Source organism: Lithobates pipiens, unplaced genomic scaffold (genome assembly GCF_037356315.1).
Source record: "Lithobates pipiens isolate NorthernLeopardFrog02 unplaced genomic scaffold, aLitPip1_a1.2 Scaffold_18, whole genome shotgun sequence".
Lineage (NCBI taxonomy): Eukaryota > Metazoa > Chordata > Amphibia > Anura > Ranidae > Lithobates > Lithobates pipiens.
In genome coordinates this window covers 507,265,163-507,292,798 of record NW_027507758.1, presented here as the reverse complement: position 1 = coordinate 507,292,798, position 27,636 = coordinate 507,265,163, and the positions used below count along the sequence as shown (strand labels likewise).

Below are 27,636 nucleotides of genomic sequence, written 5' to 3'. Positions count from 1 at the left end.
TAATGCAGTGCAGCCTTGCTTGCTGGGACTTGTAGTGAGGTGTTTTTACATTTTAAGGTGGGGGGGGGGGGTGCCAGGCATAGGATGTTAATTTTATGGTTAAAACAAAAAATTCGACAATTTTTTTCCAATATAAGACATACCCCGAAAGTAAGACATAGTGGGGCTTTTGGGGATAAAAAGAAAGTAAGACACTGTCTTACTTTCGGGGAAACACGGTAGGTGTCTCTCATTCCATTCTCAGAAAGTTGGGAGGTATGCTCAAAATCAGGGACAGTTGAGAACTATGCAGCAGGCTTGCTGCTGCTTTTAAAAGCCAACATCTAACCGTCAGACGGAGTTCTAAGTACTGTATTTCACTATATGACCTCAGTTTACTGTTAAAAATAATAAAAATAAGTGTAAAATTCAAAACTCCGGTGGGTGTTACAAGATGTCCGCTTTCCCCCTTCTCAGCGTATCCTTCCTGTGGAAGAGTGCAGGGTGTAACTAGATGGAGGTGACAAAACGTCACTTCCGTTACACATTTTGATGGGTCGTCTAATCTGACGAATCACAGGCTCCAGCTCACGTCCATTGACCGTACAGGACACATCATTCACACTATGGTGATTTCTATCACCACGTGATCTGCCTGACCCCGGACGTGAATGAGCTTGCGGCTCCGACGCCGCTCTGCAAGATCGTGGAGCCAGAGGGCGGGGCGGTGGGAGGAGACTGCACTGGGTCCTCCGCCTACAGCAGCCTACTTTCAGGATGGTTTGATAGACAGGGGGCGGGGTCTGCTATGGATCTCCGCTTCCCGGTGCAATCCTAAACTGAGCGACGGGTGGAAGGCGGGGCGAGGTGGTGGGAGGAGCCTGCGTTGTATCCTGCTCTGTCAGAGTGGCATTTCCTGAGCCAGGTGGCATGGAGGGAGAGTCGGGGCTGTGGGCGCTGTTCCAGCGTGCAGTGAGTGTACAATGGGGGGGGGGGAATTTTTGTATGGTGTGGTGGCCGATCACTTCCTATGTCACTGGGGTGATAGGGATCTGTGTACAGTGAGCCCGGATGGTAGTGCAGGTGATATGATAAGGTGCCTCTAGTATACACCATAGCGCCCCCTGGAGTCTGAATGTGTCACCTAAGGGCTTATGTAAATCACACTACATACCGTGTTTCCCCGATAGTAAGACACCCCCGATTGTAAGACGTATCGGGAGTTTCATAGGGGTCGGCTAATATAAGCCGTACCCCGAAAGTAAGACGTATGTCTTACTTTCGGGGAAACACGGGGGTATTGCCGCCTCCAGTGACGTACGGTACTAAGAGTGGGGCGGGGGGTGCGGGCCGCACCCTGGGGGGGGTGCCAGGCCAGCGCCCTCCCCCTCCGACTGAAGAGACAGCGCCGTTTTGATCAGTCTCGGCCGAGCAGAGTGAAGCCGCCTCCCCCTCCTCTTGTATGGCTACACAGTGCTGTGTATGGAGGAGGAGGAGGGGGAGGCGGCTTCAGTGAAGCCGCCTCCCCCTCCTTCTCCTTCATGGACAGCACTGTGTAGCCATACAAGAGGAGGGGGAGGCGGCTTCACTCTGCTCGGCTGTGAGTGACAGCCGCTGCCCAAGACTGATCAGAACGGCGCGACGCAGGTGTCACTGGCTCTGTGCCCTCCCGGAAAAAGGTCAGTGCATACAGAGAGAGACCAAGGAGGGGGAGGGGGAGGGGGGGTGTGAAGAGATTCTCTGCAGCTCTTGTAACCGCAAGATGCAGCTGAGGAGGACTACAAGTCCCAACATACCGGGCTGTGTGTGCTTACAGTTCTCCTCTGCTGAGCATAGCAGCTTTGTATGCTTGGACTTGTAGTCCTCCATAGGTTAAAACAAAAAATTCGACACTTTTTATTCCAATATAAGACATACCCCGAAAGTAAGACATAGTGGGGCTTTTGGGGATAAAAAGAAAGTAAGACACTGTCTTACTTTCGGGGAAACACGGTAGACATACCCTGACCATACATGTGCAGTAGCGTTTATTTACATGTTCCTCTGCGTGTGTCGTGACATGAGCAAGTCTCATGAGAACATAGGACCCTCGTAGTGAGGGGCACAATACCGGACACGGTAACACAGACGTGCGTCAGAAAACACCCACCATACCACACATAACACCAAAAGTATTGTCTGTAAAGACAGGGGTGAGCGAGTGTGACTGTGCTTTCTCCTCATTGACTCCCGCTGCTGTCTCAGCCAATGAGGAGGGAGAGTCCACATCCAACCAAGGCTATCGTGAACATCGCTGGATTGAAGCGATCTCAGGTAAGGTTGGGGGGGGGGGGGCTGGAGAGGGGGGTGCTGCACATAGAAGGCTCTTTTACCTTCATGCATGTAAAAAAAAAAGTCAGCATTTAGAACACCTTTTAAAGGCATAGTGCATCTTTGCCAAAAAACTGCCCCTGCAGACAGGGGTTGTCTGTAGATACAAACAAGCTGTGCAGCTCTGACTAAAGTTGAATAATGCCCTTGCTATAGGTCAGGGATAGACAATTAGCAGACCTCTAGCTGTTGCAGAACTACAAGTCCCATCATGCCTCTGCAACTGGGTGTAATGCTTGTGGTTGTCAGAGTCTTGCTATGCCTCATGGGAATTGTAGTTCTGCAACAGCTGGAGGTCCGCTAATTGCCTATCCCTGCTATAGGTGTAGGCCATTTCTCCTGAGTCCAGCATGCATCCACAGACACGAATGCCGGACTCGACTCCACCCCCCGTGTCATTGGATTTGTTTGACAGCAGTGGGAGCCAATGGCTGTGCTGCTCTCAATCTATCCAATCAAGAGCTGGGACCACATGGAGAGAAGGACAGCACGTCCCTGGCTAAGAGATGAAGGGGCTCAGGTAGGTAAAATGGGGGGGGGGGTGGTTGGGGGGCGGTGACTGCCAGGTGTTTTTTTTTTTGTTTTTTGTTTTTCCCCCCTTAATGCATAGGATACATTAAGGTGAAATAACACGAGGGTTTACAATAGAGCTGCAACTAACGATTAATTTGTCTGTCGACTAATCTATCGATTATTTTTTCAATTAGTCAACTACTATCCAATTTTATTTTTTTATGAATCTATTGTTTTTTTTTTTTTTGTTTTGTTTTTTGATTAGCTAATTAATCCTTTGGATAACCTTGAGAGTATTGTATGGGCAGAGTATTGCATTGGCTGGCAGAGTATTGGCATTGCAGAGTATTGCATTGGCTGGCAGAGTATTGTATCGGTCTGGGTATGGAGGGATGGCTGCTTCCATCCAACCTCTCCCCTCCACTGCACAGATCAGTACAGAGAGGGGAGAGAGCGAAACCGGCGTCATGTCATGACGCCGGTTTGTTTACAAGTGATCGCTCCGTCAGAGCGATCACATTGTAAACGCCTGGGTGTAGAAAGATGGGCACCGCTTCGGAGCTAGGCCGAAGCCGTGGCCTCTCCTAAGGCCGAGACCGCAAATCGCGGCATGTGCGCTCGGATCACGGATCGGTGACGATCCGTTGCACCCCTAGGGACGGCGGCACGGAGGGGGGAGGAAGAGGGGGGACGGAGGGCAGCGGTAGATACTAAGCACTGCCACCACTGTGACGCATCGACGCCCTGCACGCACGTCGACGTATTTTCTTAGTCGACGTAGTCAATCACGTTGACGCGTCGTGGCAGCTCTAGTTTACAACCCCTTTAACGTTGCTCAAAGCTGCACATTTTGTTTTTTATCTACACACGGCCCTTACAGATATTTGGTGAAGGTGAACCAGCACTAAATAACTCTACAATACTAAAATATAAAGTGCTAATACTATTCATAGATACCTCTAAACCAATCCTAAGGTACCCTGTTTCCCCGAAAATAAGACCTAGTGTGATTGTCGGTGATGGCTGCAATATAAGCCCTACCCTGAAAATAAGACCTACAAGGACTTTAACTAGGGCTTGTATTGCACCCATCACCAACAATCACGCTAGGTCTTATTTTCAGGGAAACGGGGTATAAAGTGCTGATAACAATCTCACTTCCCAATGTTCCAAATAGTGCAATAGCAATGACACCAGAAAAAAATCAACAAAGGTGAGTAATCCAAAAAGTATCCGAAATAACTACAGGTACTAAGCAATAGTCTCTATAGGAGTAAATGCAGCAAAGCAAGGAAAAAAAGTCCAAATGCAATTAATACAAAAGCTTGTGAATATCCTTCTCCAATCCACACCCTGTGTGTGCTAGCCTCTCACCTCAAGGAAAGACCCCAAATGGGTCTAGTTGTGCATCAAATGGATGTATACCACCGCTGTGTCCTTTTCCTCCTCCTCCTTGGTTATATCCTAGACAGATGGTCACTGTAGTGTCAAGGCTGTTTCTCCACAGACACCGAGTTCCATGACCACCTCCTTTTAAAACATTGTCCCCAGGGACATAGGGAAGAAGAGAAGAGCCTCCATAGTGTAGTAGTAAAAATTTAGCATTTTATCTAAAAAGGATAGCAGCAAAACATGTGCCAAACTCACGGCCGTAACCGGAAGTGACATCACCCGGCTCCTCCCTGCTCGTTACGTCACACCACACGTGACTTTTGCAAGGGTACTCTTCCAAACAGCCTTGTTCAAATCAATAGGAGGCTGACATTGCCCACGTCATTTGTGGTCATTGACAGGTAATTCGAGGAGACGGCGATTACCTGTAGCCGATAGGCCCTGGACACAAACTGTGAGCAAGACAAGATGTGAGGGTATGTTTTTCTATTCTAAACTAAACATGCACTTTAAAATATTCTTCTTATAATAAACAATATTGACCAAAAGGATGAATCCAGAATGATCCCTACACTCTTGGACAAGCCCGGTGTAATGAGGATTGCTCAGCCTGGTATTCATGGTTACATTTGAGAAGGGGGGGGGGGGGGGGGGTTAATTCTGATCTAGGAATATATAAATAATGATTAGTCTCATTTTAATTAAACTATTCTTGTGTGTTTGTTTTCAGCCAGTCGATTGGACAGAACCATTGGTGATTGGACTATTGGTGTTCCATGTGCTCTGCTTTGTAATAACCATAATCTCCTTCAAATTCTACAAATTCCAGATTGTATACTTTCTGATAATGGGTAAGGAATGGCAAAATTGTGTTTTCTGTGTCTTTAACCCCTTAACAAATATCTGACACATATGTGCAGTGGCAAATGTGTGGGCTTAAACCTTCCTGCCCAGCCTATAGCAGAATAATGGCCAGGCAGTGGCTTTACCGTTCTGAGTGGACCTCATGTGACATCCTCTCAAAAAGCGCCTCACAGTGGTAGGATCTGTCATTGACTCTGTCCACTGGACACAGCTAATAACTGATCAGTGTACCAGCTCGCTTCCGATACCAGGTGACCAATCACAGCAGGTCACATAACACTTTTAAACAATGGCTCGCTTCCTTTCTTGCCACCCATTGTATACAATTGTGTTGCTAGCTGTGATTGGTCAGTGTGATCACATGGTAAAGACAGGGCTAATTACAGCCCATCTGTATTATGTGATTTAGCTTTGACCAATCGCAATAAAACAAACAGAATGAATCAGTAAAATTATTCACTAAAATGCTTGCTTATAGCTATGTAATTCACTGCTATAAGCAATCGTAATGTGTTAAAGCAAAAATAAATCCTGATCACTTCCACAGAGTAGAACAATGTGATAAGTGTCCTGTATTGAGGTGGTTAATAAATTGGTAGTAAACTCACCTGGACTACTTTGCACCAGTGGTATAAAACTACTTAAAAGTTGTTGGCTTTAAAAGTATTTTAACCACTTAAACCCTGGCTGGCCAAAGACAGAGAGTTTTTTTGTGCTTTGGCACTGTGTCACTTTAACTGACAATTGCGCAGTCGTGCGACGTGACTCCCAAACAAAGTTGACATCCTTTCTTTTTTTCCCCCCCACAAATGGAGCTTTCTTTTGGTGGTATTTGATCACCTGTGCGGTTTATATTTTTTTCGCTATAAACAAAAAAAAAATAGCGGCAATTTTGAAAAAAAAGTCACTTTTTTTTTTCTTCTTGCTATAATAAATATCCCCAAAATATATATTTATTTCTTTTTATTAATTTTTTTGCTCCTCCGTTTCATCCGATACATATTCTTCCACATTTAAAAAATAAATAAAAATAAGCATTCATTGATTTGGTTTGCGCAAAAGTTATAGCGTCTACAAAAATAGGGGATAGGTTTATGGCATTTTTTATTAATACTTATTTTATTTTTTTATTAGTAATGGTGGCGTTCAGCGACAATTTTGGCATGATTTTGGGACTATTCACCTTTTATACAGCGATCAGTGGAATTAAAAATGCATTGATTACTGTGTAAATGTGACTGGCAGTGAAGGGGTTAACCACTAGGTGGTGCTGTAGTGGTCACGTGTGTCCTAGGGAGTGATTCTAACTGTGGGGGGGACGGACAATGTGTGAGACATCACTGATCACCTCTGCCGATTACAGGGAGCGGTGATCAGTGACAGTGTCACTAGGCAGAATGGGGAAATGCTTGTTTATGTTAGCAGTTCCCTGTTCTTCCTCACCGTGAGATGATTGCGGGTATCCCCGCGAACATCAAGTCTGTGGGACCCACAATCGCGCTCACAAAACTCCCGGTGGGCGCGCCCGCAGACCGCCTCTTAAAGGGCAATGTACGGGTACGTGATTCTGCCTGACGTGCCCTTCTGCTGAATTATATCTGTGTGAGATGGTTGGGAAGCTGTTAACTTGTGCAGTTTAGGAATTCTTGCCCACTGTTTCTTTCAAGGATGTCACTGGCGCCTGTGCATTTGTGTGCCGTCGGTCAATGCATTTACGTGCTGTGCCTCTATTTGCTTAACTTCACGGCGTTTCATTGAAATCCCACGGGACTGTTGACTATTTATTATGCAGAGCTAAGTCACCATGCTAACTTTACACAAAAACGAGGTTCACTTGTATTCCACATTCTGACAGTGATATACTAGAAAGATCAGAAGTGCAGATGCAGAAGAAATTGGGAGGGAGCGGCAAAGATGGCATCGTCTTCAGCCAGAACAGAGAAATATGCATAGACTGCACAAATACCATATATACTCGAGTATAGGCCGACCCGAATATAAGCCGAGGCCCCCAATTTACCCCCAAAAAAACTGGCAAACTTATTGACTCGTGTATAAGCCGAGGGTGAGACATGCCTGTCCATCCCTGTGTGTGTGTCCGTCCATCCCTGTGTGTCCGTCCATCCCTGTGTGTCCGTCCATCCATCCCTGTGTGTGTGTGTGTCCATCCATCCATCCATCCCTGTGTGTGTGTGTGTCTCCATCCATCCATCCATCCATCCCTGTGTGTGTGTGTCTCCATCCATCCATCCCTGTGTGTGTGTGTCTCCATCCATCCATCCATGTGTGTGTGTGTGTGTGTCCAGCCTACCTGTGTCCCGAGCCTCCGTCCCGTGCCTTGCCTCCGTCCCGTGCCGTGCCTTGCCGCCGTGCCTTGCCTCCATCCCGTGTCGTGCCTTGCCTTGCCTCCGTCCCGTGCCCTCTTCGTCGGCGCCTCGGCGGCCATTGTAAAATTCAAAAGCCTCCGCCTTCGCCTGTGATAGGCGGAACACTGAATTTCCCAGCAGCCTGTGTTCCGCCTATCACGGACATCGTATCATCCTCGTCCGTAGTACGAGGATGATACGATGTCCGTGATAGGCGGAACACAGGCTGCTGGGAAATTCAGTGTTCCGCCTATCACAGGCGAAGGCGGAGCCGGAGGCGCGGCTTTTGAATGATAGAATGGCCGCTGTCTGTCTGCTCGACACGCTGATCGAGCGGGCAGACAGCGATGACTCGAGTATAAGCCGAGGGGGGCACTTTCAGCCTCAAAAAAGAGGCTGAAAATCTCGGCTTATACTCGAGTATATACGGTAGTAAGAAATCTTTGACGATGCTCCAGAGTATAGAAAAAATAGTAAACTGCGCTCAGGAAGAAATGTACAGAAAAAAATGTATTATAATAAAAAAGGTAAATAAAACTAAACTATAGGCTGCAGCTCTAAGTGGGATACATGCACTGAAATAGGTGAAAGAAAATATGGAGAGCTGCGCCAGTGACACTATATACTTAAACTGAAAATAAAAAGTTGAATGAAGAGTTAAATGGCGTTCATAAAAAATGAATGTCTGCTTGCCAAAAGCGATCACTTATCATACATATAACAATCAAGAGTAAAAAACATATAATTAAAGAAATTGAAATGAAAGTTAAAGTCCAATAAAATGTTCAAATGTAGCAACGATTAGCAAGTCACCACCGTGAGTCCACACACAGCTGCAGATCTGTGTCCGTCACCAGATATGAAAACAGTAACAGCCTTATTAGTATTAATCCGAAGCAGGTTACGATATGAGTGGTAGAACATCAAATCATGGTTCTTGCATCCAGATAACCCTTATCGTAGGTGTATGGCAATACCCCAGCCTTTAGAGCTTCAGTGGTCAATGGTCACGTATATCACCGGTAACAATATCTAAGAGAAAGAGATGCCAATGCCATGGATGGGGAGAGATAGCATCTAGGCTGCTGCCATGAGATTGAACATGCTCCAGAGTATACCCTTGTGTGTAGAAATGAAATAGATAGTGGTGTTATGCTTACTAGGGATTCTTGTTACTGAGTTTACTACTGCTTTAAGACCCCATTCACACCTGAGCGTTTTGTAGCTTGAGGCCTGAAGCTACAAAACGCTAGAGGGGAAAAAATCCATTATTCTCAATGGAGTGGAGATGTGAACCATTTCCATGTCGCCTGAAGCTCAAACAAGTTCCAGACCCTTTTTTGTCGCTCAAATTGAGGAGATTTGGGCATTTTTCTTCTTTTAACATTGGTGACCTTTTGAACTGCACAAAATCGCGATAAAAAACGCAGCGAATCGCATTAAAAGCGCTGCAAAAAAGACGCAAAATCGCGGTAAATTTGACGGGACAGAAATAGAATTGGACCCCTGGAAATGCCTGTTTCACGTTACTGGGGGCCCTAGGGAAAGATATAGGGCAGCAATTACTCCTTTTTTGTTGAATGCAGCAAAAGCTCTAATCCTGAGATATTGGAAAATAAAGGAGACGCCAAGGATAGGGGAGTGGTTTAGAGAAAAAGATAGAATGAGGACTATGGAAGAACTAATACATCTTCAAAGAGGAGCAGGAACAAGATCTCAGGATACCTGGAAGAATTGGTTGGAATTTAGACAGTCTCCGACGTATCTGGGAATTATGGGGGGTGGAGAGGGAGCCTAGGGGTTTGTTGCTGGGCGCTTTCTCTTTATTATGTATGTTTTTTTAGAGGGGTTGGGGATGGGAGGGGAAGGGATATGTGTGTGTGTTTCCCCTTTTTTATATTCACAAAAAATTTTTGGAGGAGGGTAGTGGGGATAGAAGGAGAGGAATCCCCCATTTTATATATACTGAACCTAAGAAAGACAGCCATGGGTAAGAGGGAAATAGTAAGATTAAGATAGGATTTTTTTGGGTGAGAATGTAAGTCACAGGGGGTAGAATACTTGTCTCCCCCCCCCTTTTTTCTTGGATGGGTCGTAATGTGGATACATTTAAGGGTGAAGTCTCCTCTCTGCCTTTACCTTTTGTAGAGGTATATTAAAGATCGATCCAGTCGGGTACCAAATGTAAATCTTTTTTTATTTTCTGTATTTATATGAATATTGAAAACAATGAGCGTTATGTGAAGTAGTTTGAATAAGTATGTATAAGAGCTTTTTTTTTTTTTTTTTTTTTTTGTAAATGTGGAAAACGAAATAAAAATATTTAAACAGCAAAGAAAAAAAAAAAAGGAAAAGGGAGAACATGCTTACTGCAGACAGCTCCCAGTCTAGGCTAAAGATTGCTGGCTGTTGAGACCAGCTTCTGATCATGTGACAATGGTCACATAGTCGCCAATCCTTCCTGCCCCTGGCCGATCCAAACTATTTTAGGGGCTGCCAGGGCAAGTAAGAAAGTGTTATAAGGATTGGACAGTCTTTATAAAAGAGAAACTTCCTAACCTTTACAGCAGTGGTTTCCAAGCTGCAGCCCATGAGCTGGCTGTGGCCCTTTGCTTGCATTTACCTGGCCGTTGAGGCATTTTTTTTTTCTCTCTCTCTCTCATTGATAAAGGTTGAAAAAAAGCCTAAAAAAAAAAAATCATTTACAGCCAACTGCATTTAAAGTGGTGCTAAAGGTTTTTTGACTTAATGCATTATTAACCTTCTGTGCCAGAGGATTCCCCCCCCCCCCTCCAGCCCCCCTTATACTTACCTGAGTCCAATCTCGAGCCAGCACTGTGCATGAGAGCCACGGTTGGGTTAGCCTGTCAGTTTTTCAGGCAGACCCAATCGGAGCATCTATTGCTCTCTATGGAGAGGCAGATGTCAGCAGACATGTCAAGATGGCAGACGTGCTGACACCTGCCAACATCTCATCTAGTCCACTGATGACAGTCGGATGGAAGCGAACATGCGGTCCATTATGGACGGTCCCATAAAGAACAGCGGGCTGTGTCCATGTCCGATCTTTTGGAGCAGACGCAGACCTGTCATCCGCCTGCTCAGCGGAGATCGTTGGACATAGGGTAATCCAATGAAATAATTGTTCCCAGAGTTTGGCTTTAGGTTTATTGAAATTTGCATATAACAATATATATTTGCTGGATAATGTATTGATGGTGTCTGCTTCATGTTATTTTTGCAGTTGCCTTGGTGAGCAGTGCTGAATATATCAATGAATATGCTGCTCTGAACTTGAAGTAAGTAAAACTTGTTTTAAAAATTTTGGTTAAAAAACACCAAAAAAAAAGCCTCCATGTGGACCTAAAGTCTGCAGTACTTATCTCCTGGATGCTGAGCTTAGGTCAATCCTCATTGGTCGGTGCATGATAACATCACTCCTGCATTTTCACAGGAGTTCAGACATCTTGGCACACAGGATCTGTGCCGGAATGTAACTGCGCTATACATATGCAGCTCAGTATACATTCTAGATACGACTGCGAGCAGGCAAGTAGGTTTATTTTATTGCAGACAAGGCATTGCATGGAAGTGCCTGCCTGCTTGCAACTATTTAGTTAAAGCCTTGAAGTGGTATTAAACCCAAAACCAAAAATTTTATATATTGCAGCTTACCAATTATTAGATGTGAGGGGTGCATTCATTTTCTTTTTCCCCCTTTTTTTTTTTTTTTTTTTTATTTGGCTTTTTTAGCCTCTATTTTCACCTGGTGATCTGGCCAGTAACCCATCTCCTGTATTCGAATTTCCTCACTCTGGATAAAGGAGCACATGGGGCACATTTGGAAAACCGCATTGTGAATCTAGATTCTAGAGGAAGGGATAAAGGTTTTCCATAAATAAAAGCTGAGTATTGTAAGTACCTGCGCCAGTTGTCTGTCTCATCCCTATAACTTCAAGAGAGCTTATTCTTTTGGAAAAAACAACAGACTTAGTGGCTGAATCACCAGATGAAAATATAAGAAAGAAAGCCTAAACAAGAAAACGAATGCAACTATAACATTAACAATTGGTGAGCTGCAATAGAATAAATGATTTGCTTTTGGGTTTAACTGCTTTGAGAATTAACTGGATGTGTAGGAATAGACATACGTTTTAGTGTCTAACAGTGACAGGTTGATGTCCATCTTCAAGCTTGTGATTTTATTCACTGGGTTGGAGTAGCAATCATGATGTCATCCATCCACCTCAGCCAATCAGAGGAAGCCTTGTATTCAGCCATAAAAATACATGGCATCCTGTGAATGGCTACACTTTAGGGCTCATTTACACCAGTATCCGTGCATTGCAGTAATGCATGCTATGTTGTGTGCTTTACTGCAGCGCGCGCCAACACGTATGTGGGTGCAGTGCCAGTTCCTTTCATTCTGAATGGCACACAAATGCATCTTACTGATGGAATGTCTTTCATGCATTATGGCATCACGCTGCAACACAACTCTCTCAGAAAGAAGCATTGAGTTGCCATTCAGAATAAATGCACTGCATTATAGTCGAAGCATGTAAGGTTTATTGCGTTGAGATGCAGTAAGGAAAGAAGTTGGCACTTGCATCAACCTTGGTGGGGATCCACCTGTCCATTACACACCTTGGTATATAAAAAGCAATGATAAACATCTGGGGCCAAAGTCGGACCCCTTCCTATGGCGCCCTCAAGAACCCGTCACAGTTAGTTCCCAGATGGGGTGACGGGTTCGACCTCCCACTGAGGACGTCTCCTACTATGCCATATGAAGCCTGCATATTTATGATACTGTGTGTACCCTGAGCTCCTCTCTTATTTTTTATTTTTTTTTCTATCTGTATACTATGAAACCCAATAAAAATCTATGGTTAAAAAAAATGTTTACAAGATAAATGACTGTACAGTCCATAAAGTCTGGGTTATGACACTTGAAGGCAGCCCAGTGGACATTAGAAGCAATACTCTATGGAGGCTGGGGGAGAAAGCACAAAGCACCACTCTAAGTGCAGTAAATCAGAACAATTTATTTAGGCAAAGGATGCATAAATATACTCCACAAGAGTGTGTTTAAAAAAAATTAAAAAAAAAACAGGAAAAGAACAGCCGTCCAGGAGGAAGTCAATCGGGCAGAACGTGGATGCCGTGGAGCGGGTTGCACCGATGGATGTCAGCTTTTCCTGGTCCTCTATCACACGGGATGCCGGGGGATGACTTCACTTCCGATCGTTCGGAATGTCGGTATGCAGGCGACGTGTTTGCGGTGCTCCTTCTTCAACGCATCGTTTGCATACTGACATTCCGTCGACTGGAATTGAAGTCATCCCCCGGCATCCCGCGTGATAGAGGACCAGGAAATGCCGACATCCACCGGCACAACCCGCTCCACACTCTGCCCCTGATGGACTCCCTCCTGGACAGCTGTTCTTTCTTTCCTGACATGCTTATTTTTTTTTATTTTTATTTTTTTACACACTCTTGTGGAGTATATATATGCATCCTTTGCCTAAATAAATTGTTCTGATTTACTGCACTTAGAGTGGTGCTTATTGCGTTGTGTAATGAGCCCTTAAGGTTCTGTTGTAAAGATTTAATAACAAGTATATGCAGCTTTGTATTCCAGAGAACAGAACATTCTGTTAAATGAAACTGAGTTATGTGTTTATTTTATTAGAAATGTTGTATGTTGCCTTTAAAGTATTGTTTTCTCCATATTCATGGTTGTATTTTTGTTTTCTATCTTCTAGTAAGTATTCAAAGCAACAGTACTTCGATTCTTCTGGGATGTTCATTTCATTAGCTTTTTCAGCTCCATTATTGTGCAACACTATAATAATTGTGGTGAGTAGAGCCTTCAGTTCTTTATTTCTATTGATTTCAGCCTTTGTATTTAATTTTCAGCCTTTTTTTTATTTATTTATTTATTTATTTTTTCATTTATTTAGCAAAAAATAAAAATAATGATTTTATACAATGGAACATTACACTTTACGTAGAGCACCGAGGTAACCAATGTGAAGAGGACTGGGATCCAAATGCTGCTGACAGTTTGAAAATGTTCAGTTGGCGATTCTGTCCATCGTAGTCCATATTTAGCTGAAATGGTAGCTTTGCACAAACTAAACCTGAACTGGAAAGCTCAGCTCCCAGCTGTAATAGGTAAATGAACCACTTTCTGCCCAGCCTATTGTCAAATGATGGCTGGGTAGGACATTCGTTGTTTATATGACGTCTTCTTCCAATGCTCTGGCACAATCTGTCACCGGCTGTGTCCACTAGACACAGCCGATGACTGATCAGTGTACCGGCCTACTGCCAGTACTATGTGATTGCTGTAACCAATTACAGCAGATCACATGACAATTGTAAAGAATGGATGGCTTTCAGTCATGCCATCTATTGTGTTGCTAGATGTGATTGGTCACAGTGATTACTGTAACCAATCACAGCCCATCTGTACCATGTGATTATCTGCGACCATTCACAGCTAATCACAACACACTGAATGAATCGGTTTAATTCAGTAAAAATGGTTGCTTATACCAGTGAAATTCACTGGTATAAGCAATCATAGTGTGTGTGTATAAAATAAAATTAAAACAAATCCTGATCACTTCCCCAGAGGAGTAGTTCAGTGTCACTATGATAACACACTGTATTGCTCTGGGCAGCATGTTGACCAGCATTGCTGCGTTGCTTTAACTGACAATTGTGCAGTTGTATGACATTGTACCCAAACAAAATTGATGTCTTCCTTCTTTTTTTTTTCCCCCACAAATAGAGCCTTCTTTTGGTGGTATTTGATCACCTCTGCAGGTTTGTATTTGTTGCTCTATAAATCAAAAAAAAAAACAATTTTTGGAAAAAGGGGGAAAAAAAGGGTATTCATCAGTTTAGGCCAATATGTATTCTACATCATTTATTTTTTTTTTTTCTTAAGGTCACCAGTCAGTCTTTGTTCACCGCCACACCCATTATATAATAATGCTGTACTGCACTGATGACAGTATGTTAAAACAAAAATTGCGACAAAAAAAATGCAACTTCAAAAAACTTGCCATCCCTTTTACTATATACCTTGGACTGTCTAATTTCCAAAAAAGGGTAATTTGGGGGATATTTGTACTGTTCTGACATTTTTTTGGGATTCAAGAAATGAGATGGGCCATCAGGATTGACCAATTTGCAAACATACAGTGGGTATAGGAAAAGAATAACCCCCAATCACATTTTTTGTTGCTTTGCAGCCTAAAATTAAGACACAAAGGTTCCCCCCCCCCCCCCCCGCTGTATTTACTAGTGCAACATATAACATCCAAGTGAAAGATATAACACCAACATATCAGGGGGGAAAAAATCCAAAACAGAATCGCTTGGCCAAATAATTAAATCTTAGTTCCATCTGACCATCTTAACCACTTAAGGACCGGAAGGATTTGCCCCCTAATGACCAGGCCATTTTTTGCAATACGGCACTGCGCCGCTTTAACTGACTATTGCACAGTCGTGCAATGTTGTACCCAAACACAACTTATGAGGCAGCCTACATCCACAGAAAATCTGTAGTTCTTCAAGATGTTTGGAACAACCTACCTGCCGAGTTCCTTCAAAAGCTGTGTGCAAGTATACTTGGAAGAATTGATGCTGTTTTGAAGGCAAAGGGTGGTCACACCAAATATTTATTTGATTTGGATTTCTCTTCTGTTTTTAATTTCCCTTTCAAAATTTACCAAACATTTTTTTCCACTCCATCAAAACATTTGCACAGTAGTGTATACTTGGCTTAACCACTTCAGTACTAGGCACTTTCACCCACTTCCTGCCCAGGCCAATTTTCAGCTTTCAGTGATGTTGCACTTTGACTGCGCGGTCATGCAAAACTGTACCCATATGAAATTTGAATCCTTTTCTTTCTCACAAATGGAGCTTTCTTTTGGTGGTATTTGATCACCACTGTTATTTTTTGCTAAACAAATAAAAGACCAAAAATTTGGGGGGGGGGGGGGGGGGGGGGGAGTTTTTTTTCTTTGTTTCTGTTATAAAATTTAGTAAATATGTTTTTTCCTCTCACTGATTGGCACTGATGAGGCTCTCCTCCTACTCGCGCCATGTCGGCATGAATAGAGAAAAAGAAATAGCCGGCAAAGAGCCTACGTCATAGGCTCTTTACCGAGATCGGAGATGTGGTGTGTCAGAGCGACACACCACACTACTGATCACTGCGCACCCCCACGGCTTATCCTGCTGGACTCCATATGACACCCAGTCAGGCTAATGAAACCACTGCATGGCCATCATTCTGCTATAAGCCGGGCAGAATGTGTTTAAAGTGGAACCTCAAGTCTTTACTGCTATCTGCCTCAGCTGAGTAGTTTCACCCTCTTCTAGTCTCCTGCAGCTCTTACTGGTTCCTCTTGGTGACCCCCACATCACTAATGTATCCTGTAATGGGTGAAGGTCAAAAGAAGGAACCAGTGAGAGCTGCGGTAGACCCCAGAGATCAATGCATGGGGCAATGTCCATTTTTAATGAGGACTAAACCAGGAGATTTCTCAGGATCGGGGTGAAGTTGGACAGTGCAGACAGCAGGAAAGGTATGTACATTTTTTTTTTTTTTTTTTTTTTTTTTTTTTACAAATGAGGCTTGAACTAAACAATTTAGAAATATATGCCTAAAGCTGATGTCTATACATCTTGTTTGTTTGTGCAAAGTGTCAGATGCATGCTAGGGTTATTTTGTGATTTATAAAAGCGAGATCAAAATGGAGCATTTGTCCTTAGCATCCAGCAGACATGTTGTACACTAACTTGCCCAGTGTATAAGTGTTTTTATACCCTGAGTAAGACAAAAAAGGGAGAGTGAGAACGCACACCCCATAGTGTAGCATGCATAAAAAGGATTTAAAAATCAATGGTTACACCCACAAACAACTGAGATGTATATAGGCTTGACAGGTGGTTTGGTGAAATTATAAAGGTTACCCCGGTCCAGAGGAGACTGTGCAGCTCTCCCGGGAGGAAGGTGGACAGACATGGGAAGAAAGTGTAAAGCTGTTTTGGAGTCGCTATCCCCAAGACAGTATTTTGTAAATCGCAATATAAAATAGTATGTGTGTACAAACTTCATCCACAATGAAAAATCAACACAATTATAACCGATTTATATAAAGAAAGGAAAAAAAAATAAGTTGGTGACCTGTCTGACAATACCAAATGAGTATTTAAAAAAAAAAAAAAAAAAATGTTTTCGATAGAATTTATTCACATCAAAGATCATTTGTGTGAGCCTAGATAATTAGGACCGGTTTACATTGTGTATTGCAACGATGATTGAATAATTGAAATAAAATGGCCACATACAAATGAGCAGTAAACAAGATCTCTCCATGCTTAAGAGTTGCATGAAAGGAATGTGTGCATAAATAAATCTATCAAAGGTAGACCATGTAACAAGCCAACACATATTCATATTTTCACTGATCGTGAAAGGCCGTTGCCATTCAATAAATGGCTTCTACACCTGCTCCACTACTTTTTTTGTAGTGTATTGTATCAACTGCTCTTGTGGTATGAAATATGTGGGATAAACTTTAAAATCACTTTGGGCCTGCTTTGATGGGCACTGTAGTGTGGAGTGTGGAGAAGTGCTTGCCTAAATTCAGGATCTCCAGGCATTGTTTGTTGCATCATGACGAAAATCCAGATTTCCGGAGAGTCCATGTCACTGAATCCATTTCTGCCTCTGTCTGAAGGCGGACGTTTTTAAATACTTGTATGCCAGAGAGACATATTGGATTTTTCAAACTATACACCATGTCTTCCAATGGTCTTAACAAGGAACTTGATAATACCATTCTGTAGTGCTCACACTGGAAGCAGTTCCTGGGAGCACATTCTGTGAACCGCCAATAACCATTATTTGAGTCACTAACCAGTCAACCAGGTCTGTAGGTTATAGACCCAATTGTTACTCAATCTCTTGTCGGATTGGCTAGTACCTTTATCCCAACAATACTGTGTGTTGTTTTTTTTTTTGTTTTGTTTTTTTTCACCACTGTTATTGACCACTATATATATTGTTGCAGATATACATGCACATGGTTTTAAATGTGTGCGTGCATATGTGTACGTACACTTTTTCATGTGTATCTATGTATTATGTGTTTCCATTTTATAAACAAAAAATATGTCCGTTCTTCATGATTTCCAGTCCATTTAACATCATCACTGTTTACCATGTATACGTTTTGTCAACTGTTTTACTTTGTTGTATGAATATGTGTTTTGGTCTGTTACATTGTCTACTTTTGATAGATGTATTTACTCACACATTGCTTCTATGCTGCTCTTATGCATGGAGAGATCTTTTACACTGTTCTTCAAATATAAAGTTTTATCAAACACCCAAAAAAGGGGGTGAAGCCCCAACAGTACAACAGACGTGAACATTTTCTGTGATTGTAAGGATCAAATACAGTGTGTGAGATGATTTAAAAAAAAGGTTACAATTTCAGTTACAAGACGGTGAACAACATCAGAACAGACACACATTGCTTAAGAGTTGTTTGTTCACGATTATTAAATTCCAAGTGAACGTCAGAAGATGAAGGGCTCCTCCTTAGTTCTTTTTCACCCAAACACTGAAGGTGTCCGTGTTGCATCGGGGGAAGGGGGTCAGCAAGGGAGTAAAAAGGGGGGGGGGGATATCAAGATGGGTCGAGCGGAAGACATGGCGGTGGAAGACAGCGTAGTCAGTAACTTGATGTTAAAGGGAGTCTATGGCCCCAGGAGGCACGGCCCTTCATCTGAAAAAAATGAAGGTGTTCCATATATTCTACGTTTCTGTGAAAATCTCACCTCTGTGTTGTGCTGTAAGGATTAGATCCTCCATCTTTTTTGTTTATTCTACTTTCCACAGCCAAAGAGCAGCAGTCGGTGGGGAATGTTTCCAAAAAAGGGGAATGCATGTCTTGACCTCATTGAACAGGTGTCTAATGAGTGATTTCTTGTATGCTTTGGCTGAGATCTTTGGTGTAGGAGGAAGAACGCTGCTTCCTCCGGGATGACCTATTCCATGAATTTTTATGTGATGCGGCGGACCTCTCCCCAAAAGTTTTACAATATGGGACAGGACCAGAAGATGTGAAGTAGTGAACCCTTTTCTTCTCCACAGGGCCAGCAGCAGTCCGAAGAGGAGGGAAAGCATTTGTGTAGCCTAGAGGATGTTAGATACCCTTTAGGGTATCTCTTGTGTTTTAGTGCACAGAGAGGATTTAAGTGCAAAATTGATGATATGTTGTTTTTGTGCCGTAGAGAAAGTGAGGCTCCGGTCCGCTTCCCAACTAGACATGTTGTGTATGTAGGTTGTTCTGGAGGCGTGTTTAGTAGAGTATATGTTTGAGATAGTATGTGTGCGTTTGGGCACGTTTCATAGCAAAGGTCCTCAAAGGATGTCAGTTGTCGGGAGAAGTCCTGGGGATTGGGGATAGAATGGAGAAAGTGATGAATTTGTATCGCCTTCCAAAAGGAAAGTTGGAAGGGCCCCGTCGCTTTGGTGAGGTCTAGAATTGGAGGCCACTTCCCTCTAGAAACAAATTTGGAGGCATGGTCACAATCGGAGTCTCTCAATGTAAAGTACTCTAATGGGTGTAAACCAGGTGAAAAGCTTGGGTGTCCAAGTATCGGGAGTAGAGGTGAATTTCTGGTCATGAGGGATAAGTGAAAGGTAGTATGGGAGCTGTGTGTGGCTATTTATTTTATTCAATCGTCTTTACGCCTTTTACAATACACAACGTAAACTGGTCCTTAATTAAGGCTCACTCAAATGATCTTTGATGTGAATAAAGTCCATATAAACAATCTTTTTAAAAAAAAAGTTCACTTCTTTTACAAAAATGAATGCACATTTTCTTTGCATATAAAACATTTTTGAATGTTTGTTATTTTTTTTGTGGTAGGAGCCTGTAAAGTATTTCACCAGTGATCAGGAGATCGCTGATGCCATGCAGGTCTCCTGCACACTGTCGGTGTATCTGCCTGTACACCAATACTCCCTGACAGGAAGACTCCATGAACTACCACAGCACCCTGGTAGTTCATTGGGAACTACAAGCCCTGACATCCTTAGCAGCTGTGTGGGCGTAATGCTGCGGCTGTGTGGGCAGAGCCCTGCACAGCCACGCTGTTTTCAAACCATGACAGCTAGTACAAGGAACTTTTCCCTGTATTGCTGCCATGGGGGGGGGGGGTAAGGGGGGGGGGGCGATGGCTGCAGCACTGGGAGCATGTTAGATGTTCCACCCTAAAATCGGGTGTAACATGTTCTCAAAGGTGGACTTATCCTTTAAATACTTCTTTGATATTGTCAGGTCTGTTTAGACATTTCACAAACTCCTTAATTAAATGTTTTATTTCTTTATATGTTATCAATTATAACATTATGTTGATTTTTTTTTTTTTTTTTTCATTGTGGATGAAGTTTGTACATACTATTTTTTTTTTTTTTTTTTTTTTTTTTTTTATATATCTGTTGGATTGTGATTTACACAATCCTGTCCTGGGGGGGGGGGGGGGGAGCAGCTTCAGGAAAGCTCTGCACTTTCTCCCTATGTCTATCCACATTCCTCCCAGGGAGAGCTGCAAAGACTCCTGGACTGGCACCCCTGGGGGTAACCTTTTATTTTCTGTGGGTAGCCCAGTCTCTTACAGGTTGATAAAGAAGCAAGATCGGTTCAAAACACGTCCCTGGTTATTGGGGTAGACCGCAGTTACAGCAGGAGGCTCTTGATGCTAGACTCCAGTCCTTGCAGTGGCTCAATCCATCCCTGCCAGCAGTGTCATTCAACATCAGCCCACTTGTTCCTCGGCATGTGGCCAAGATGGGGTTCTAGGATTACTCATGTACTGACCCTAGACTAATCTCACCAAACCACCTGTCAAGCCTCTAAACCTCTCAGTTGTTTGTGGTTGCAACCATTGATTTTGAGTAAATTATTTTTATGCATGCTACACTATGGGGTGTGCGCTCTTCTCTTTCCACAGATTTATAGAGTCAGCCCAGGCAGCTAAGCAACAGCACTTTCTTGTTTATAGAAGCTTTTTGAACTGTTTTTTATTTTTATTTTTTTTAACTTGGGCTTATTGATATCTTATTACACATAATTTGTGTTTTCATTTCTATTGTGTGTATGGATTTACCCATGCGCTACATGCACATTGCACCTTTTTGCCTAATTTCAGGAGTTTTTGCTCCTTTTGTTGATTCACAAAAACTCAATTAGGCTTTGATTATTCTGTCAGTGGAGTTTCTCATGGGGCTCATTGCAGCTTATTAATTAACAGACACTCTGCCTGGGTTGAGCGCAGTACGTTACACAGGTTTTCCTGTGTTCCTATTTTATCATGTTTATATACCTTTTATACCATAAACTGATTGATACATCATCTGAAACATATCTGAACCCATACATTATTAGGTTGATAATTTGTTCTTACCTTATTTTTATTTTATTTTTTATAACAGGTCCATTGGGTTTATAAAACCTTGTGTGTGATGACAGAACTTAAAACTTTGCAGAAGAAGAGGAAAAGTGCCAGGGAGAAAAAAAAGGAAAACTGAACTTGGTGAAACTTTCCACTTTGGACTTTGAACATTTAAAGCATGTACCATAACACTTCTAGTCCTGGAGATGGGTACAGAGAACCAAAGGCCAAGACAGTTGTAAATCCTGAACTACCTATCTGTGAGCGATGTCCAAGAATAGCCACAACCATAGACATGCTGTCTGCTACAGATTTTTCTGACAAAGTAGGAAGTGTCTGCATCAGTGTTGGTTGGTTCTTTCTCCCATAGGCTGGAAACTATAGAAACGAATTAGAAATCAGACTTGGAATGGTCCGGCTACAAAAGGATGATCTGTGTTTACTTGCAGTAGGTTACTATACATCATCCATCGTTGTGCCGTCTGCGTCCAGAGCTGTTTGTCATGTGTGGGAAGAGTCATACTGGTACTCCATCTCTCAGCCAGTCATTGATTTTGACAGGCTAACTGCATGAAATGCCCATCATTCCCTAGGCGCATAAGCACAACCATCTGGCGTCTATGTGCCTATGTGAATGATTGATAAATGAACACTTTTCAGTAAAAAAAATTTGGCAGAGCTACTTTAGATGTTCAAAATCTGTGCATCTTGTTTGTTAATCTGGGGCATCTCCTAATATACAATTTAGGTGGTCTACCTAACTATACACCCTAAATCATTACTTCTCTGCACACACTCTTGTTTAAAACCATTCCTAGTCAGAGGGAACCACACTTTGCCTGTGCCTAACCCACTGCCATGTATATGAAATTCTCAGGAGGGGTGACCATACACAGATCATGTTTTTTTTTTTGACCATTGGAAACCAGTGAAAATCATTAAGAAGAAGGGACTCCAGGTTTCTTAAAGTTAAACTCAAGTATATGTATATATTATATTTATAATATATAATTTTTTTTATTTTCTTTGTACATTCCTTTTATGACTTGTCTTCATTAAATTTTACAAAAAAGTTTGTTTTAAAAAAAAAAAGAAAAAGCTTGTTGGCGATTGTTAGCATTTCATTTTCTACAAATATATTAGTTAATAGCAGATCTACACCTTCAATTAGTTAAAATATCTATTTAAGTAGAACTAAACCTAAAATGTAAAAAACAGCAAGCAGCCAGCACTTTTTTTGTTTTTTGCAGAAGAGATGTGCATGCCATGACATGCCTACCTGACTTCTTGCAGTCTTCTAATGAATGTACACTTGGCATGTATTCCTGGCACACACTCTACTGGAATGGCTTACTCCTGTGCACATGAAACTGTCATTCCCAACAGGCTAATCAAGAGGCAGAAAATCTAGCTCCCTAAGGGCCGGTTCACACAGCGAGGCGAGGCGTCTCCGACTTACCTCGCCGCGACCTGCGGGGAGCTCAGCGGCGACTTGCAGAGGACTTCTGTATAGAAGTCAATGCAAGTCGCCCCGAAGTAGTACAGGAACCTTTTTTCTGAGTCGGAGCGACTCGAGTCGCTCCTCTCAGAACGGTTCCATTGTACAGAACGGGGGCGACTTGCGGGAGCGAGGCGAGGCGAGCCGTGTCGCCTCGCCTCGCTGTGTGAACCGGCCCTTAAGTTCGTAGCTCAGGGAGAAGATAACAGTGGCTAGTATGGGATCTAACTGTCGCATTGCTAAAATATTGAAGTATTTTCCAGAGTTTATTCTTTAAAGAGAGGACCAATGAGTAAAACAAAACATCAAATATACACAATATTTATTATCGCAATTCATATACTAGTGACAATTTACTCTTAGATTTTTGTGATTTCCAATGTGGTTCCTTTTTTGCCTAATTATATATATATATTTTTTTTTTGCTTTTCCCCTGTGTGTCTGGTTTTCCATCATGGGTTGTATTGTGTTTTTTTGGTTTTGTTTTGGTCCCCAGCCCTGGCTAGCTTTAGCGGCTTATTACCGCCGTTTTTTCTCACATTAGAGTGGCAGGGGAGGCGTTTTACAGGTGCTATTTTTAGCCCTTTAGCAACTGAAAAATAACCTCGGGAGACTCCAAAATATCCACAATGCAGGAAAAACATGTAACTTATGAACTATTTCAGCCATCCTGTGAGAAGAGGGAGCAGTGTGCTTTAATTACGCCCATGTCATAGCAGTGTCAAACGAGCATTGAAGAAAATGTTCCTCACCTCGATTCACTCACCATCGGTACTTTTGGGTCATCACCATATTGCTCAGTTCAGTATTCAACAGGAGAGCTCCACATAGTGCAAAAATTTTTCATGTATTTATTTTCCATATAAATACTGAGCAGATTGATATGATGATCACCCAAAAGTATTGATGCTAAAGGAGAGGGGAGTTTATCCATTAAAGTGATTGTAAAAATCTTTTTTTTTTTTTTTTTCACGAAACATAATAAACATGATTTGCTTGCCTCCTCTTGGCAGTGGTTTTGCACAGGGCAGCCTGAATACTCCTCTTCTCTGGTCCCTCTTCGGTGCTCCTGGCCCCTCCCTCCTGTTGAGTACCCCACGGCAAGCAGCTTCCTATGGGGGCACCCGAGCTGAGCTGCAGCTCTGTGTGTCCATTCAGCTCCGGAGCTGCGATTCACCACCCCCCCCCCCCCCCCCCTCCTGGTGGGCTAACTGATTTTGGTTAACAGACACAGGAGCCAATGGCGCTGCTACTGTGTCTCAGCCAATCGGGTGGAGAGTCCCGGATGGCTGAGGGACTCGTGGACATCGCTGGACAGGGGGCTCAGGTAAGTATTACGGAGTGCTGTGGAGGCTGCTACATGCACACACACAAGGCTTTGTATCTTAATGCATAGAATGCATTAAAGATAAAAAAAAAAAAGAAAAAAACTCCCTGCCTTTACAGCTCATTTAATGCTGGATGACCCTTTTATTGATGCAATTTGACTGAATCAAGATCTTCTTGTGTATCGTGTCACTTCCCAAGTCAAATATTTTTGAGGAGGTGAGAGATTTTTTTTTCCTTTGAGGTGTAGCTGCTCTGCCCACCCTTCCCTCCTCCTACCCAAACACCAGAAGCCTTTGTATTATGCGAGCTCACTCACAAATTCCAAAGGCTTCTATGAATGGGCAGCAGAGGAGAGAAGTGAGCATACCTGTGCTGTGCCTCTTTCCTCTCTCACAGCCCTGAGTGTCAATGTTTGCTCCATATAAAACTGCCAAATATAAATAATAGAGATACTGTAAGCCCAGGAGGTATCACGCACCTCCTTGGACTTAACTAGTAGTAATAGTCTAATGAGGAAAATTGCAGGGTCTATAACACTTCAGATGTGATTTCTCACCATACATTACATTTCTGTTGCAGGGGATGCCTGATATCGGACGTTTATCTTGGTGTAGACTTGTGGGAAAATCAGTAAGCCAATCACACAAGCGGAGAATGTTTCTGGGGGGGGGGGGGTTGCCATTATTTCATTGCACTTTACAGAAAATTACAGAGCTGCAGATTGATGAAAAGGAAAGGTAGTTTTTAATAACATTCAATTACAATATGACTTGTGTCGCAATTTTACATGCTTTAGGCTACTTTCAGATTAGGCCGTTGTGGGCATCGGCAGTAAAGCGCCACTATATTTAGCGGTGCTTTCGTTTTAACTCCCGCTAGTGGCTAAAAAGGGTTAAGACCGCCCGCATAGTGCCACTGTAGCGGTGCAATGCCGGCGGTTTAGCAGCGCTGCCCCATTGTTTTCAATGGGAAGGGGCGTTTTAGGAGTGAATACAGCGCTCCAAAGATGCGGCTTGCAGGACTTTTTGTACTGTCCTACAAACGCACCGCTACAGAGTGAAAGCCCTCAGGCTTTCACACTGGAGACACAGGAGAGGTGCTTTACAGGCTCTATTTTTAGTGCTGTAGTGCCTCAGTGTGAAAGTAGCCTTTTATTTTTATCCCCCCCCACACGAACGTGAGGTTACCCTTTAAGCTGGCCATAGATGTAGTAATTTTTCTTGCCTGAAACCAGGGGTTGCAGGAGGGATAAAAAAATAGCTGGATTTTCACGTCATCACAGTAAGACCAGGTTTACATATGTGCAAAATGGATGCAGGTTTCACTGCAACTAACCACTTTTATAAATGGACAATCTGAAGTGCGTTTTCATTTTCTTTCCACATTTCCCAAAAACTTGTAAAAAAAAAGACCTCTTTAAAAGACACATTATGCCTTATAGATTATTTGTTGGAGTGTTTTCTTTCCAAAATGGGGTCATTTTTGGGTCCTTTCCAAAGTGCAAGAGGTAGTCAGGAAATTATATGTGTAAATTATGCTCCTAGAACGCCTGAAGGTGCTCCCTCAATGTTGGGCCACTGTATGTGGCCAGGCTGTGTAAAAGTCTCACACATGTGGTATCGCCATACTCAGGAGGAGTAGCAGAATGTGTTTTGGCGTGTAACTTGTATGCATGTGCTGTGTGTGAGACATAACCTGCTAATATGAAAATTTTGTGAAAAAAAATCTTGATTTTGCAAAGAATTGTGGGGGAAAAATGACAACTTCAAAAAACTCACCATGCCTCTTACTAAAGACTTTGAATGTGTACTTTGCAAAAAGGGGTCATTTGGGGGTTATTTGTACTTTACTGGCATGTTAGGTTCCCAGGAAATGAGAAATAATGGCTGTCAGTACTTCAGGTGTGATCAATTTTCAGAAATTGGCACCATAGCTTGTGGACTCTATAACTGTCACAAAGACCAAATAATATACACCAGTTTGAGTTAATTTTACCAAAGATATGTAGCAGTATAAATTTTGGCAAAAATTTATGAAGAAAAACTACTAATTTGCAAAATTTTATAACCGAAACAAAGAAAAATGCATTATTTTTAAAGAATTGTCTTTTTCTTTTATAGCGGCAACAAAAAAGTTTTTTTTTTTTTTTTTTTTTTTTTAAACAGCGGTGATTAAATACCACCCAAAGAAAGCTCTATTTGTGTGAAAAAAAAGAGACAAAAATGTCATATAGGTCCAGTGTTGCATGACTGAGTAATTGTCACTCAAAATGTGAGAGTACCGAAAGCTGAAAATTGGTTAGGAAGGGAGTTTAAAGAGGAAGTAAACTCTCCCACTCTGATGCTTCTTTTCATTTAGTCCATTATAATAAGTAATTATCAAACTATAGCCACTGTAATCCAGTCCAAGTTGCATATTACTTAATGTTTAAAGAAACTTTAAAAAGCTTTTTTCTAGGGGTTAGGCAGTGCCATCTTAAGTATTGTTTTCTGAGTTCACAGTGGAGTGTATTTCTGACCTTACATTGAGCACTTCCTGCACTGTTAACCAAGCCTCCTTCTCAATTGAACGTTTCTATGGCAACCCTGCTTCCCTGTTCATAGCTGACTTGTTTTATTTCATAGTATTTACTTGTGCTGATTACCTAATGTTTGCCTGTGTCAGTCTTATCAGCTGATAAGACTGCAGTAATGGCCAGGTTTACACTGCATGTGATTTCACGTAGTCATATGGGGTGTAGGAGGAAGTTCTGAGTGATTATGAAATCTCCTGGGAGTTCAGTGTTGTGTGCGGTAGGAAGTCCTAATAAGATAGACAAGCACATAGAGAGTGTGTCGTAAATCAGGGGAGATCTGGGCATGCTCAGTGACTTCATTCTAAAGAACAAAAAGGATTACAACAATACTAAGCAAGTAAGGAGAGATCTACAAGCAGTGTTCATTAAGGGTTTTTATGATGATTTACATGGGACAAAGTTGTGGGGGAGAGTTTACAACCACTTTAAGTGCCCAGTTGGCAAGTGGTTAAAGTAATAAATGTTCACAAACTTCTTACTGTTGATCTTGATAGTGACAAATCCTTCAGAGGTGGCCCATACCACACCTTCATTTCCCCAGATCTCTGCCATCTGTACAAACTGTTCATTATCCCCTGTAATAGAGGAGATGAGGGGTACCTGCAATTTACCATCTATACCAGTCCTGGGAAGAATGATAATTGGGTATAACTGATCTCTAAGACGCTGGTCCAGAAGGAGTGTGAGTAGGCCTTGTGTACACACCAGCAGTGACGTAGCTGGTAAGTGACCCTCATCAGGTTATCATATTCAATGTTTATATTTTAAATCCTAAAGCCTAACAACTCCAGCTAAAACTGTACAATGTGCTTTACATCCACCCCCAAATCTGTCATAGAAGGCCCTGTGCATTGGATACAAACGAAATACATTGTGTACATTTGTGTTCTTTTCTGTAAAAATTGGTAAGTTTAAAAGAAGAATGTACAATCAGATTGTGACATGTATGGTCACCCTAAACTTGGCATGCTATAGGCGACCAACCTGTATAGAAATAACTCACCTGCTTCCATGGTGCCGCTCCCTCTCTGGCCGGATTAGTGAGTTGTCAGTCTCTCGATGGTGGAAACATTGTACAATCATCCTTCACCAGCGAGGAAGAGCATTACTGCCATAATCCAGCCAATAAGGGAGTGATGCTACAAAAACAGGTAAGCGGTCCCTCCACCCTCTAGTGATTCTGTGTGACATTCTGTAGGTACAACACTGGCAAGGGAACTAAACTGCTGCAGAAACATTTTTCTTTT

At 42.5% G+C, this 27,636-nt stretch overlaps 1 protein-coding gene across 2 annotated transcripts; it reads left to right on the top strand.

Annotated features, from left to right (window-relative positions):
* The first annotated feature begins 761 nt into the window (after positions 1–761).
* TMEM18 (transmembrane protein 18) lies at positions 762–25,254 on the top strand. Of its 2 annotated transcripts, none has more exons than XM_077488700.1 (5): positions 762–951; positions 4,985–5,105; positions 10,729–10,783; positions 13,253–13,346; positions 21,028–25,254. In XM_077488700.1, the coding sequence occupies exons 1-5, from the start codon at positions 910–912 to the stop codon at positions 21,121–21,123; spliced, it is 408 nt and encodes a 135-aa protein (XP_077344826.1). In that variant the 5' UTR covers positions 762–909; the 3' UTR covers positions 21,124–25,254. The 2 variants fall into 2 exon arrangements, with proteins under 2 accessions (XP_077344826.1, XP_077344825.1); XM_077488699.1 differs by lacking the exon at positions 762–951 and adding an exon at positions 1,980–2,292.
* Positions 25,255–27,636: the final 2,382 nt, after the last annotated feature.